Here is a 16,515-nt window from a genome sequence, read left to right on the forward strand (position 1 = left end):
TATACGTAATTAACTATTTTTTTTATTCTTATTATCATGTGATAAATGCAAAGTATTTGAGTACTAATTAAGTTTAAATCCAATTATCATTTATCTTAATTGCCTAAACTTTACATTTCAGTTCTTAATTTATTATTATACAAAAGCTTAATAATCATTTTCATCACTAATTGTACGTCTTTAAATGTATGGATTTGAGTAACTCCACTTCATCTTAATTTTTTTTAAAAAACAATGTTTTAAAATAATAGCACAAATGCGGAGAAATTTCCAATTAATGACTGAGACCATGTGAAAAATTGCATATTCAACTGTTAATTTGTTCTTGGTTTGTATGTTTATTTTCAGTGATAAGAAGTTACTGTACATCATTTCCCAAAAGCGTGTTAATGTAAGTATGTAAAGTGTGTAATAAGTTGTTTTCATATAACTGAATTAGGCTCGTGGACTTTTTCCTAGAACGAAAGGCAACTTTATTTCTAATCCCTTGTTTAAGTTTCCATATAAGTGAGATTCAATTTAAAGTTGAGGAAGTGGAAATTGACGAGTTTGTGTATGGTGCGCATCATGTGATTTAATTTGTGGGGTTTATATTCTTTTCTTGTGCATTCAATATTAATTGGTAGGGGCCCCTACCAATTAAAGGCACGTAGTGAACAAGTGTGCATTTTGGTGTCCTGAATTGGCGCCTCATCTTGTGCTGCTTTCGGGATTTCAATACAATCTTACTTATTAAAAATAATTTGATATAATTAAGAACAATACTATTCATACATCTTATCTTACAACTCGCTTACATTCCATATTTTTTTTTTCTCTATGGGAAAGATACTCTGTCAAAAAGTGTTTCAAAATTCCAAGTTAAAATTCACTATTAAAGATACTCTAAGGACACTGGAGGGGTTTGTTTGTTCCGTCTTGTCGTGGTGTAGCTTTGTTTTGTTTTTTCTCTTTACAAAAAAACAAAATAACCTATTAAATATAGTGACATAATAACGATGAAAATTAAATAACGGAAATGCTATCGCGGCTACGAAATAAAGTCCATTATTGGCTTCAACATGTGACATTTCCACGAAATTTTACCATAATTCAGACATGCCCAAACATTATAGAAGTATTGATGATTACTTTTCATTGGTTTTGTTTTTTTTAAGAAAGTTATCATTTTTACAGCCATTAAGGTATCTTTAATGCAAATTTTTAATATAGGTTTTTTAATTATTTATTTTTATTCCCGCAATATTTTGTGTGATTTTCACAATGTTATATTATTTCTAAGAAATTCATATAAAATTTTATTCTAATCCTAAAAAATCACAAGAAACTTTAAAAAATACACACGTTTATATTTTTTATTATAACTTAATTATTATTCAAATAAAATAATTAATTTATTTTTCAAGTTTTTATGTATACAAATAATAAATATGAATAATTGAAAAAATATTAAATATCAATTAAAAAAATAATAAAAATTACATGACATTGAAAGAAAATGCATAACAATAAAAAAAATACATTTTTACATAATTATAGATAATTAAACACAATAACATTGAAATAAAAAACATAATGATAAAAAAAAATATTACATAAAATGAATTATTATTATTTTATTTTCTGAAATGTTCTCAAATGCATCCAATTAAATGTGCTTGAAATGAACCATGTTTTTGTTTGTCATGGATCATTGTTTTCCTCAAGGAGTTATCTTGAAAAACAAAATTATTATTTTTCACCAAAAACCCACCACCCACCATCATTAAAAAGAAAAAATTACACCCAACTTCAGAATCTTCCTTCCCCTTCCCCAATGTTTCAACTTCATTTTTTTAAAAAAATTAAAAAAATCACCCACCTTCATTGTATTGTTAGTTGTTCAATCTGGTTTTCGTCTTTCTCTTTTATTGAAGATCTCTTCAATTTGGTTCATGAAGGCCATTTTCTCCTTTTTTTTCTCTTTTATTGTATTATTTTGAATTGAGATCTATGAATTTTAGAATTTATTGTGGTTGTTCTTTGTTTATTTGAATTTCTGTTCATTGTTTTTCTCTTGGACGATTATTTTTCCTCTACATGTGTTGAACCTATTAGCTTTAAAGATTTTTTTTTTTAATGTCAAGATATCTAAGAAATGAATTCAAGAGTGAAGAAACCCCACCCTGCCATGTGGGCTTGCTCCAATGACAAAATAATTTAAGAAATGATTTTTTCACATTAAACATCTAGAAAGAAATGATGGTTGGAGATACTTTAGTTGCACATATCTTTGACATTTCGAGTGAAATAGAAATATACTTTTTTTCTTACTGCAAATAGAAACATACTTAACATCCAAAATGCTATCCAATACTTAATAATTGACCTCTCTCAGTATTCAGAAACAGATGGCTCAAGAGATGAATGAGCCTGCAATGAACATCATAGAGCAGTCTCAAGTTGCTCCTCCACAGGGCTCCCTTCCTTCAACAATTATCCCCCTCACTTTCCTCGACATTCCATGGCTCCTCAGCCGCCACGCCAGACGCATCTTCTTCTACGACTTTCCCTTTCCTACCACCCACTTCTTGCAAACAGCACTTCCTATTCTGAAACATTCTCTTTCCCACACACTCCAACACTTCTTCCCCTTTGCCTCCAATCTCATCCTCCCTCCACACCCCCACGTCCCTTACATCCGTTACCTTGAGGGTGACTCTCTCTCATTCACTGTCGCAGAGTCCAGTCCTGCAGACTTCACTCTTCTCACATCAGATTCCCCTCGAGACTCCTATGACTGGCAACCCCTTGCTCCGGTGCTACCCTCGCAACGTACTTCTCACGACGGCACGTGCGAGTTCCCCCTCATGGCCATTCAGGTAACGATGATACCAAACTCTGGATTCAGCATCTGTGTTATCTTCGACCACGTTGCAGGAGATGGGAGAACCCTTCATCATTTCATGAAGTTTTGGGCCTCCGTTTGCAAGGCCAAAGGAGATTTGGATTTCCCTTGCTCTATGCCTCTACCCTTATATGATAGGAACATAGTCAAAGACCCCAAAGGGCTCATGCACGTTTACATGCAAGACCTGAGAAATTCAGCGTTGCTAACTAAACAGTTCCGAGGGGTTTTACGTGGTGTTTACACTGACAAGGTACGTGCGACTTTCATATTCAGTAGCGAACAAGCTCAGAAATTAAAAAAATGGGTCTCTCTTAAATGTAACGGTTCGCGGACTTTACATATATCAACCTTTGTGGTGACATGTTCTTTGATATGGGTGTGTATGCTCAGATCAGAACAAAAGGAAAAGGAAGGTAATAATGAGCCATGCAACATCGGATTTTCCGCAGACTGTCATAACCATCCTCAGTTTTCATTACCTTCAAACTACTTTGGGAATTGTTTGATCCCTCTCATTACAAGGCTAAAGAGGGGTGAGTTGGTGGAACAAAATGGGATTGTTGCAGCTGCAAATGCCATTGAAAAGAAGATTAGAGATTTCAAGAGTGATGCTTTGAGATGGGCCGAAACAACGATGTCAGATATTAGAGGCTTAAGGAAATCTGGTCAATCTCTTGTAGTGATTGTTGGCTCGCCAAAGCTGACCGCGTACAACACTGACTTTGGTTGGGGGAAGCCCGTGAAGTCTGAAGTGGTGAATCTTGATTCTGTGGGAACAGTTTCTCTCTCTGATTGTAGGGACCAAGAAGGTGGAATTCAGGTTGGAATGGTACTCGAGAGGATTCGAATGAACAATTTCACCAGCATCTTGGAAGAACACCTTAGTCATGTTGCCGTTCTTGACTAATTAAACCATTCACGTATTAGTCATCAATAAACTGTATCTTTCACGCTCTGCGTTTAATTTGTTTGTTATACTCTTTTATGGTTTTAAATAAATATTAAAAGTATTGTTGTTCGGTATGAATATACAGCTTAATTCAAACTTTTCTTCATAAACTGTATCCTACTTGCTCATTTTTTATCGGACATGTAACTAAAACAATAAATAAAATTAGAAAGAATAAATTACAATTATTCAAATTAAATATGCATTTTCTCCATTGTTTTATCTTACAAACAAAAAATCTCCTAACTTTCCCGTTTCAATGACATTTGCACCCCTCTCCCTCAAACACTATTAAGTCTGTTATTTAAGACATGTGATTGGCATGTGTTTTTTTTAAAAAAAAAAATTAACCCAAAAATACGTCTTTCTCTTTCATTTAATCTGTTAAAGAATTGAAAAAAAGGAAATCCAAATAGCCATAAACACCAATTAATGATATGCAGAGATACTAAAACGTTTTAGTTAACTAATTCATTAAAAAAAAAGCACAAACAAAAGGAGATGGAAAGTGGTCGAACAGACACTTATGTACACTAGAGTGCATTCTATTGAGTCAAAATATGCACATGTGTTGGGAGATGTTAATCTTTCATTCTTGAAAATTTTGGAAAATTTCTCAGTTTAATTCATTACGGGATGTTTGGTTTGATTGTTTTATGTTTTCAATTTTATTGGAAATAAAAAATGTCATAAAAATGTGTTTGGTTGGATTTCTTTTTTTATTTTCAATGAAAATATTTTTTCAAACGAATTAAAAACTGAAAACAATATAATCTTATTTTTAGTTGAAACCAAGAACCTCATTATTAATAAAATGAAAACGATAAAGAATGTAATTTTAAACAAATCTAAAATAAAATTCTTTTTAAAAATGTATTTTCAATATTTTTATTTCTTAAAAATAAAAAATAAGAAGTCAAATCAAACATATAATTTTAATCTATTAAAAATGAAAATATTTTTCAAAAAAAAAAAATACAAACCAAAGATAGAATTTGATTTATGTTATTTGATGGGGTACCTCGTTTTCTTGGCGTCAGTATTGTTAAAAAGAACAATGACATACAAGTTTTAGAGAGAATGCTCTTTTTCTTAATCTTCAAAAATACAACTACTGCAGTTACAAAGTTACAATATATAGACTACTGCAGTTACAATATATTTAAAATGACTCCACATAACTACTCCATATAACTACTTCACATAACTCCTATTTACAAGAAACTACCACTAACTTCTTAACTTCTATTAACTTCTATTCACATCAACATTCCCTCCCTTAAACTAAAAAGAAAAACAAACATTTAGTTTATAACTGACGCATCAACTATTCCCAACATACTCCGTAATTTCAAGAATTGTTCTAACTTGAGAGGTTTTGTCATTATGTCTGCAACTTGTTCTTGAGAATTACAGTAACTCAACTTCACAATTTTGTCTCTGGTCAAATCTCTAAGAAAATGAAACCTTATATCAATATGTTTGCTTCTGCCATGAAAAACAGAATTCTTTGATAGCTGTATGGTAGAATTATTGTCACATTGAATCAAAGTACTATTTTCCTCCTTATGACCAAGTTTCTCTAAAACTCTTCTCAACCAAATACATTGACTGGCACAAAACGCAGCAGCTATGTACTCAGCCTCAGTAGTAGACAATGTCACTATAGGCTGTTTTTTAGAAGACCATGAAACTGCTCCAGAACCAAGTAAGAATGCAAAGCCAGAAGTGCTCCTACGATCATCCAAATCACCAGCAAAATCACTGTCGGTGTAAGCCACCAAATTTGTGCAACCATTCTTTTTGTAGAAAATTCCAAGCTCAGTTGTACCTTTCAAATACCTTAATATTCTTTTTGCTACAAGCCAATGAGATTCAGTTGGGCAAGACATGAATCTACTAATAAGACTTACTCCATACATCAAATTAGGTCGAGTTGCAGTCAAGTACATCAGACTGCCAACCACCTGTTTGAACAAAGTTTCATCAACTTTGGTTCCTGCTTCATCCTTTGACAATTTCGTGCCTGGAACAATAGGATTCTTCACTGGATTGCTTTTATCCATTCCAAACCTTCCTAGAATTTCATGAGCATACTTTCTTTGACACACAAAAATCCCATCTAAACTTTGTATTACTTCAATCCCGAGAAAATATCTCATCCTCCCCAAATCAGTCATGTCAAATTCCAACATCATGGAATTCTTAAAATCATCATACATACTTTTATCATTTCCAGTATATATTAAATCATCAACATAAAGACTTACTATTAAAATTTTACCTACTTCCTTCGACTTTGTGAACAGTGTGTGTTCACATAAACACCTTTCAAAGCCTTCTCGAACAAAGTAAGCCTCTATCTTGCTATACCACGCCCTTGGTGCTTGCTTCAAGCCATACAATGCCTTTCTTAGCTTGTAAACTTTGCCTTCTTCACCTTTCTTCTCATATCCCAATGGTTGTTGCACAAAGATTTCTTCATTGAGTTCACCGTGAAGAAATGCACTCTTTACATCTAGTTGAAAAACATCCCAATTGTTTTGTGCTGCCAAAGCAAGTATTAATCGAATGGTGTCAAGTCTAGCAACTGGAGCAAAAACTTCACTATAATTAACTCCATATTGTTGTGCATACCCCTTCGCCACTAGCCTTGCTTTGTACTTGTCTACCTCTCCTTTCTCATTAAGTTTGGTTTTGAAAACCCACTTAACTCCAATTGGCTTCACCCCTTTCGGTAGAATAGTTAACTCCCAAGTCTTGTTCTTTTCTATTGACTATCTCTGCCATCATTGCATCCCTCCACTTCTTACTCTTGACAACTTGTTCAAATGTAAGTGGGTCATCTTCAGTGAGCATTATCATAGCATTTAGACCATCTTCATCTGACAAACCTTCACCTGTTACATAGTCTATTGCCCAAGATGGTGGTCCTCTTACCCTCCCTTCATTCAAAATTGGTGAATCATTTTCAGTTGATTCACTAGAAGAAACACCAGTTTCACTTGAGTTTCTTGTATCAACATCACTGCCTTCTCCTTCAATGTTACCTTTTTCTTCATTGTTTTCTATTCCTTCTTCCATGTTATTCTCATCACCATCATCGTTCCACTTTAAAACATCTGATCTGCATTCTTCATTGCTTTTGCCCCAATTCCAGCATTCATCTTCTTGAAAAATCACATCCTTGCTAATAATGATTTTCTTGGAAACTGGATCATATAATCTGTATGCCTTTGATTCATCACTTACTCCCAAGAAAACACACTTCTTGCTTTTTTCATCTAATTTGCTTCTCTTCTGGTCTGGGACATGTGCATGAGCTACACACCCAAAAACTCGAAAACAATCAACCATTGGCTTCACATTGCTCCATGCCTCTTCTGGAGTTTTGTTCTGCACAGCCACAGTAGGACATCTATTGAGGATATGCACACTCCATTTTACAGCTTCGGGCCAAAACATTTTAGGAACCTGCTTCTCCGCTAACATAGAACGCACCATGTTCATTATCGTTCTATTTTTCCTCTCTGCAACTCTGTTTTGTTGAGGAGTATAGGCTGTAGTCAATTGTCTACTAATGCCTTGATTTTTGCAAAATTCTACAAACTCATTTGAGGTAAATTCACCATCTCTATCCGTTCTCAAAGAAGCAATATATGCATCAATCTCCTTTTCAACATGAGCTTTAAAATTTCTAAACATGGAAAAAGCTTCTGATTTTTCATGTAAGAAATAAATCCAAGTTTTACGAGTGAAATCATCAATAAAACTTAGGATGTACCTCTTGTTGCTATTTGATTCTGGTTTAATAGGCCCGCATATGTCTGCATGCACAAGTTGTAACTTGTTTGATGCTCTCCATAAACTCTTCTTAGGCATAGAGTTTCTGTGTTGCTTTCCAGTTAAACATTCTATGCATATCTTCTTTGGAATCTTGACCGAAGGCAACCCAATTACCATCTTCTTATCAAAAAGTGTCTTCAATCCGTTATAGCCTAAGTGACCAAAGCGGCAATGCCAAAGATGAGATTCATTTTCTGATACAATTTGGAAACACGAGGAAGCTTTTGGTATCATGGTAGCCAACACAGAAAACATTCTATTTCCACTCATATCTGACTGCATAATTAATCCTTTCTCAGAATGATATACCCCACACTTCCCATGTTGAATCAAAATAGTTAAGCCTTTTTCTTGAAGTTGCCCTATGCTCAATAGATTATTCTTAAGTTCAGGAACATAATAGACACCAGAAATTGCCTGAGTAAATCCATTCACTTGCATACAAATGATACCTTTTCCCACAACAGCCATTCTGGTATTATTGCCAAGTTTTACAGTTTGGCTAAAGCTTTCATCCAGTTCTGAGAACCACTCCTTGTTTCCAGTCATATGATTGCTGCAACCGGAGTCAAGGAACCACATTTCTTCCATTTTGTCTTGCTCCAATTCAACATAAGACATTAATAACAATTCTTCATCTTTTTCCTTCTCTAATTCAACATAATTGGCATTTTTCTCCCAATCAGGACATTCATATTGATAGTGTCCTAACTTGTGACATTTGAAACATTCAATAACAGGTTTATTGAATGATTGTCTTCCCCTTCCTCGACCTCCTCTGAATGAACCATTACCTCTACCTATACCTCTTCCTCTACTTGCTTTGTCTTCATGGGAGATCTTCAGAACCTGCTCTTCTTCTCCACGACTTCTCATCCTCTGCTTATGAACAAGAAGACTACTTTGCAACTCATCAATAGTCATCACGTCTAAGTTGTTGGATTCTTCAATTGAGCATACCACATAATCAAATTTTGAGATCATTGATCTCAAAATCTTTGCAGTAATGACTGTTTCACTCATACTTTCACCATGAGCCTTCATTTTGTTGGCTATGGTTAAAGTACGAGAAAAATATGCATTCACTGTTTCTCCTTCCTTCATTTGAAGAATCTCAAAATCTTTGCGTAAAGCTTGCAGTTGAGCCCTTTTGACCCTGGTTGAACCTTGGAATTTTTGCTTCATTGAATCCCATATATTTTTTGCCGTGTCCCTCTTGAGGATTGTTTCAAGGACTTCACGATCTATTGCCTGGAAAAGGTAATTCTTTACCTTTAAGTCCTTCAACTTCTGCTCCTCGATCAATTTGCATTGTGCCTCTGTAGGCTCTATTCCATCTGCCACCATAAATATCCCATTCTCAATGAGATCCCAATATTCTTTGGAGCGGAGAAAATTCTCCATCAACATTGCCCAATGATCATAATGACCATTAAACCTTGAAATTACAGGCTGCACGAAACTGCTACTCCCACCTTCTGCCATTCTTCTCAACTCGTTCTACTCGAAAGAAAGAAAAACTGCAGTTTCTTTCTTGACTCACACTCACTGTTTTCCTCACACACTCACTGTTTTCCTCACATGCACTCAATATCAGGCCCCTACAATGGAGCTCTGATACCAATTGTTAAAAAAGAACAATGACATACAAGTTTTAGAGAGAATGCTCTTTTTCTTAATCTTCAAAAATACAACTACTGCAGTTACAAAGTTACAATATATAGACTACTGCAGTTACAATATATTTAAAATGACTCCACATAACTACTCCATATAACTACTTCACATAACTCCTATTTACAAGAAACTACCACTGTTCACAAACTTTGGACTCCAAAACCGTCCCCGCATACCCGACCCAAACCAGTCCCAAATTTGCTTCTCCAATGTACAGCCATAACGCATAAGTGTAGCCAATGCTTCGTTTTTCATAATTTTTTTCCTAATGCAGATAAAAGGAGAGTGAGAGGACTGCCAGCTGACGTGGTTGCTAGGGAGGAACAAAACGGCGTACATACCAACAGTTTCGGCGGTGTTGCGTGCTGTGATGTACAGTGTGCATCCCCACGAATCCTCGTGTAGTCCGGATCAGGAGAACATGCCCTTCGCCGTTGATTCGCTGCGATATGAAACGAGCAAGGGTTCATCGTCGCCGTTGAGGTTGTTTTGGATTGTGCTGGTGATCCTTTTATTCTGCATGTGATTGAAGGGTCCACCTGTTTTGTTGATTGCGATTTGCGAGGGACGTTTCTTTGCTGCGTCATGTCCGGATTGTTTCTAATGTGCATTCGGGGATGTCACATCTGTCTTTTCTCACTGAATTTTGGATTGACCTATTAATAAAAAGTAGTATGTATCAACTAATGATAAAAAATAAATTGGGAGATTAAAATAATATAAAGATAAAAAAGGAATATAAGATGAGATTTTGGACTCTTTATTGTTTTGCTCGTTGTTCTTTTCTTTTTTTGAAAGTATAATATTCTTTTACATTTCTTTTAAAAATAAAAAGTAGGATGATATGATTAAAAGGTAACAAGACATTCTAGCCAACTGAGTTATTAAGTCAATTATATTATAAAATTAATAGTATTATTATATATAGTAATAAAAATTTTAATGTATATTTAATGTGCATGTAAATTTAAATAATAAATTTTATGATAATTAATTTGATATAACACATATGATTAGCTAATTTGTATGTTTTTTTAATTTATAAATAAATTAATTTTATTAAATAATAAATATTTTTTATTTATAAAAAATATACAGATTACATAATCTGTATGAGTTATATCAAAATTAATTGTCACAAAATTTATTATTTAAATTTCCATGCGTATTAAATATACATTAAAAAGTTTACTGTTATATATAACAATATTTATTTTATAATATAATTGACTTATTAACTCAGTTTTTGATTAGAGTGTAATGCTAATTCGTAAAACATATTTTTAAAATTAAAAAAAATATTTACGAATTATGAAAAATTCATTTTCTATGTTGGGTACATAGACAATATGTCTGGTACCCCCTCTTTTGTTTAGAACCTAGGCCCAAGATGGTTAGGCCCAAGATCTAGCATCATTATTATGTAGCTGCTTCATGCACCCCAAAAATTGTTTCCTACATCAATCCGAAATATTTTTTGACCTTTCAAATTGGCTAATATGGAGTGCAAAAGGTATCACCAATCCAGAATGTAAAAATCCGGAAGGTTAAAAAGGTGCAGAGAAGGATTTTCAAAGTGAGGAAGCAACTGCCTCTGTAATAACTTTTTTAGGCATAGTTAGTGAAACCAATTAGATCAGACCCAAACAGAAGAAAACCCAAAATGAAGTTGTACAATTGGACTTGGATTTAGAGTCTTGCAAGTTGCATTGCAAACAGATTTGTACAGAATATTCAGAAGAAACTACTGGCCAAATTGGATGGCGTGTCTTTATAACAGTACTGCATTTTGCAAATAGAGACATTGAGTTGAAAATTTCGGAGTCCTTGATCATTCACAAATTATTTACTATGTGACTGCTTAATTGAAATTCTTTTTTTTCTGATCTAATAATAGACCTTATAAGTGAGATGGGAGAGGGAACTGAAATCATGTTTAAGCGATGACAAAAGAACATTGGTATAATTCTTAAAAAGGGAATGTCATTTTATCAGATGTTGAATTTCCTGGGCTCTCTATGATAAATATCAAATGTTACATTAAGAGTTTATGACGAACCAAACAGAGAAAGTAACGAATTCATTAGCTTAAAAGTAGAAAAAGAACATGCTATAAACTATAAACACTTATCAATGTTTTACAAGGAATGAACCTCACAACTATTCCTCTAATCTGGCCTTAATGAGATCTCACCATCCTTTACCTATTAACCACAGCCAGTCAAGTGTCACCCCTGCAAAAATACCTCCAAGAAGAAACAACACCAATAGGTTTCCCAAGGCATTTTGTTCTGGACCCTACAAAAAAAGTCAAAACAAAGAAAATTAATGTGTCTCTACTTAAAATTCTAAAGCACTAAAACCTTTTGACTGTATTTAACAAGAAATTATATGGTAGTTACTGAGCGCCACTTGTCTATGATCCCAACCAATTCTTATATGACATTGACATGTATTTAAGTTTACGAAAAAGAATTAATAGCACTCTATCTATCATGTGTCATATAAAGATCAGTTGAGAGTATGATGATCTAAAATTACCTAATAATTTCTCGTATTTAACACTTATCAAACTCACCTTGTAACCTTTGGGTGCAGATGTTAGAACACAGACAGTAAGGTAACCATTGGATAGCCCCAAGAAGGACGTTAACACTATCATCCACCCTTGGTCACCATACTTAGCAGTGAAATAAAATGCTGGAACAAGTAAGAAACGGCTAAGAATTGTTATAGTGATCAACTTTCGGGACTCCAACTTCAAGCATTTCAAGAGTGGAATGTATCTTCCAATCAGATCCCACACATTATACATAGCAATTAAAACAAGAGCATACCTGAAACAATACCAGACATATCAACTGTTACATTCAGTGGTAAATATAATCACAGAATAAATTTGGCCAATTGTTTTGCGTCTAGTCATAAAGGAATAAAAGAGCTTTTGCATGTAGAGTAAAACAAGGAAAGAAACCAAGCAATCTTTTAATGAACATACCAGGTGCCTAAACTATGTGATCCAGTATCTTCTAAGAGGAATCCAGGGAAAATAGACAGTGTTAGCATATAAATTAGGAACGTGTCAAGTGCATAGTCAATATTTTCTAATAACAATTGCTTGTTTCCCTTCCTCTCTGGATCTTTCGTATATTCCTTCTCCTGGAAAAAAAAATCGTTATTGCATAAGCTGAATTTTGAACAATGAGAAAGTTTTGGGATGCAATGGAAATAAAAAAGGACGAAAGAAACAGTACTGTTCCAGGTAATGTCCGGATGCCACCAGCTGCAAGGTCAGCTGAAACAGTTTTGGATCCTTCTGATGCTGCCTTTGAACGGTAGTACTTCACAATTGGTATTTTAGGGAAAATAAATGCATAGAGAACAACACAAAGAAGCTCAAAGAATGTTGATATGGCAAAGAACAGAACTGCATGGACAGTATAATATGACATGTGATCGATCAGTAACTAAATACAGAGTGAGATAATTATATATGTTCAATCATTCAATGACAATAAACGAGAAATGGAACCACCATTACTGAATTTCAATGAATTCAAAGAAATTGACATTGCCTGTTTAAAAAACAAAGTAACTTCAAATTCATAAAGTGCATTCGATGGTGATAACATGATATTTCAAATTCATGTGACAATTATTAGGAAACATGGTGAAACTGAAGAGAAGAGAGTGAACAATCAGTAAGATGTAATTAATTGAAAATAAGATGGTCATCAAGCCATCTACTTGGCTTATATATCAAGTGACAAGATAGAAGTAACTAACTTGTAACTAATTAACTGTATTATCTCTGATAACAATCTCATTTAATAGCAATGATAGAGGACCGACTAGCAAGGGAACTATTGACTTACTAAAACAAAAGGAATTACTCTGCTATATCATTTATGTTGCAGATAAAACAACTGATAATATTCAATAAACCACATAAACATAAATGTGTTCATGGAACGAAATATTAGAATGAAGAACCAATTTTCAGACTTACTCCTAACAAAATTGACAACACACAAAACGAAATTGATAAAAGTACACAAGTTAGTCATAATCAATTTGGAAAGAAGAACACAAACAAGAAACAATTGATATCAGAGGTACTGGAGAGTTGAACTTACTGGCTCCTTTGCGGAGACCGTCCTTAGAATTCTCAAATGCTGCTTTTGTAACCAACCTCAAAGCAGAGGTTAATACACCGGATGCTGCCAAACCAGCAAGGAAAGACTAACAATAAAACCATGTTAAATAAATTCATAAGCTGAAGAATGAAGATATCTTCAATACCACTACATAATAACTATATCATTGATGCTCACTTGAATGAATTCTGGTTTCATGTAGGAGAGGTCTCCCACCATTCCACCTTGAACATGAGCATCTGCAACTCCAAAAGCACCACTAAGTGCACATATACCGATGAAAGTTCCAAGTCCTCCTTTACCAGATGTTGCTGAATTCAACTATGGCAAATTGGTAGGAAAAATAAAATAAAAAACCATCCTAAAGGAATTAATTACTCCTAGTTCACAAACAAATGAATAGGACTTACAATTAACACCAACAAAGTGCTTATGAAAAAAAGTATATATCCAAACAGATTCCTTAGTCGAGTATTGAGTTTGGCCTCATTATATGCCAGTATCGCAAGTGTTCCAACTGCGAATGGCTGATATACAAGAGTAAGCACCCTAGAGGGGTGGTATTTCTGCACAAGGAGAAAAACAAAATTAAATTCAAAAGCAAACTTATGAGGTGAGGATTACCCCTCATTTTTATATTTTAATTTGGCTTTATTTTTAGTCGATGTGGGACTTGAGTTTTTTCCAAGACTTGAGTTTTTTCCAAGTGATATATAACAATTACAACATCTTAGAATAACATAATAGATTGAGAAAAAAAAAGGTCGACAATTCCGCAGTAAATTAAGCAATGCTACTGCCATTTGAATTAGAGGTCAGATAATTAAGCAGAAAAGTGCATGAAAATTATGATACCGGAAACAAGTAACCGTAGTAATCTTCTATTGTCAGCATACTGTTCCACGAGAAAAGACATCCATTGCCAAGAAGCCAGCACACCACAATTGCAGCATATTTTCCCTATTCAATGCCAAATAACGGAAATTAAAACATATTTCACTTTCTGTTTATAAGCTGAAGTAGTGATAGATAGATCCATGCACAAACCTCAAGACGTGTAGAAACCTCACTGTTGACCATGCCTGCCGTGGATGCTTCTTTGCAATCAAGTTCTACAAGAAAGTAGATTTATTTCCTCAAGGCTTCAATGTGTATTATAATGAGTTTGACGTATTGTAGATAACTATACTAAGCCACCCCAGGCACTACCTATGAATTTTTTAAGATAAAAATACACGAATTTAATATATCAAGTTTTTAAAAACAATAATAATATCTCACTCATTACAGCCATTATCAATAAATAAACAGCTAAATACTACTTGACAACACCTTTATAATAAATAGCATCTAAGTAATATTGTGGTTGATTAAGTCAAAGCATGTGTATTTCTTTTATGATAATCATGATTTATGAGCACTCCACGGCACTCATAATATTCGCAATTATATAATAATTCCGGCGCAGAACAGGCATTGCAACTAATAGTGAGGCATTGAAATTTGGCAATTTGCAGCCACCGCTTTAGTTTCAACTTCCAAATGATGACTCATGAACTAGCTTTTTAGCTGAGCTGCCAAGGCAATATGCAGAGAGACCAACAATTAGGCTATGTTTGGAAACATGTTTTTTTGAATTTCAATAAACATATATTCCTGAATATCAAGACACAAAATAAATAACGAAGGAAAATTTTGTTGTTTTGAGAGTAAAAATACTTTTCAGTTCTCCCATCTTGTATCTTAATATTTCAACCATATATAGTACAAAAATATTACTATTATCTTGCCCTTAATAGAAAACCTATTGAGGAAATAAAATAAGCATCAATTGTGTAAAAGACCAAACATAAATTCCCAATTCCAGGGTCACCTTCTTCATTTATGACACACAAAAGATAGTGGAGAATATAGGGGAAAAAATAAAAATAAACGAAGGGTTGGTGCAGAGCATCTACAGTACTACCTGTAGTGGAAAAGATCATGAAGAAAATATTGAAGGGGGGAAGAGCTTACTATATATATGTCTTGGTAGATTACCACAAGGTACCCCAGAAGCGCTGAAAGGAAGTTGGAGAAGCAGAATCTTCAAATATTAATTATTCAATCGCGTGGTGTGGAAACTGGACAGCTATATAAGTCAAAGGTGGAAACTTGAGTTGCGTAATCACTGTGACCAAAAACAAAAAGCAGCATCCGGTGTGGCACGCACACAAAAATAGATAAGCTTCAAATGACTTTGTCAAATACCTGTGTTTCCCTTTATGTCGATGAGATTACCATATAACAAAATCTGAATTCAACTTTTTCATGTTTTGTGTTCATACTAGTGTTCTTAGCGGCGTTGAATCTGCCGTCATGGTGACTGTGACTCTTCGATCTTCACATTGATATGGCATCGATTTAAATTTCAAACCACACTTTTTGATTACTGTTCATATGATTGATTTTATTTCTATTTTTATAATAAAGTCTAATAGCGAATGACGATTATCTGTAAAATAAAGATGAGAACGTGGACGGCTCCTTCATGCATGTGGTTAAGCGGATTAATTAATACCTATTTGTATTTAAATGGAATTGCATATGGTGTGATTTTTTCTATTAGTAATTATTATGGGTAATATATTCTGCTTAATCTAAGTGAACTAGACACGTGTACGTGTGTTTTAATAAGCATGTGATAGGTATGTTCTTTTTATGGGAAATATTAGGTTTTTTTTTTAAGTCTACGGTCTACATAAAAGAAAATACGGTGAGAGAACCGACTTGCACATTAGTTCACATGAATTTTGCTTGGTCCAAAACATGAATTATGTGGACCAGCCAGCGGAATGTGAACAGTATAGCTACATCTTACATATCAAGAATTAATTTGCAGTCCCTGAATTATTTTTTAAAAATTAATTAGATCCTTAAATTATTTTTTTAATTCGATTTCTATTATATATATATATATATATGGTTCCGGCCGTTAGAATGAAAACAGTATCCCT

At 33.9% G+C, this 16,515-nt stretch overlaps 2 protein-coding genes across 7 annotated transcripts; one reads left to right on the forward strand and one right to left on the reverse strand.

Moving 5' to 3' along the window:
* The first annotated feature begins 1,862 nt into the window (after positions 1-1,862).
* LOC100814714 (coumaroyl-CoA:anthocyanidin 3-O-glucoside-6''-O-coumaroyltransferase 2) lies at positions 1,863-3,959 on the forward strand. The gene has a single exon (XM_003541876.5). It carries the CDS (start codon positions 2,391-2,393, stop codon positions 3,795-3,797), a length of 1,407 nt encoding a protein of 468 aa, XP_003541924.3. The 5' UTR covers positions 1,863-2,390; the 3' UTR covers positions 3,798-3,959.
* Positions 3,960-11,348: 7,389 nt separating this feature from the next.
* On the reverse strand, positions 11,349-15,951 carry LOC100798899 (equilibrative nucleotide transporter 3). 6 transcript variants are annotated; one of them, XM_041008448.1, is made up of 11 exons: positions 15,770-15,951; positions 15,536-15,650; positions 14,567-14,728; positions 14,375-14,479; positions 13,930-14,085; positions 13,697-13,840; positions 13,499-13,604; positions 12,617-12,789; positions 12,361-12,521; positions 11,941-12,199; positions 11,349-11,660 (listed from the first exon to the last, which is right to left on the reverse strand). In XM_041008448.1, exons 3-11 carry the CDS (start codon positions 14,597-14,599, stop codon positions 11,553-11,555), a joined length of 1,245 nt encoding a protein of 414 aa, XP_040864382.1. In that variant the 5' UTR covers positions 14,600-14,728; positions 15,536-15,650; positions 15,770-15,951; the 3' UTR covers positions 11,349-11,552. The 6 variants fall into 6 exon arrangements, with proteins under 6 accessions (XP_040864382.1, XP_003543367.1, XP_040864383.1 ...); XM_003543319.5 differs by having other exon boundaries at positions 14,567-14,631; positions 15,770-15,928; XM_041008449.1 differs by having other exon boundaries at positions 14,567-15,093; positions 15,770-15,928.
* Between the last annotated feature and the right edge of the window lie 564 nt (positions 15,952-16,515).

This window comes from Glycine max, chromosome 13, assembly GCF_000004515.6.
Source record: "Glycine max cultivar Williams 82 chromosome 13, Glycine_max_v4.0, whole genome shotgun sequence".
NCBI lineage: Eukaryota > Viridiplantae > Streptophyta > Magnoliopsida > Fabales > Fabaceae > Glycine > Glycine max.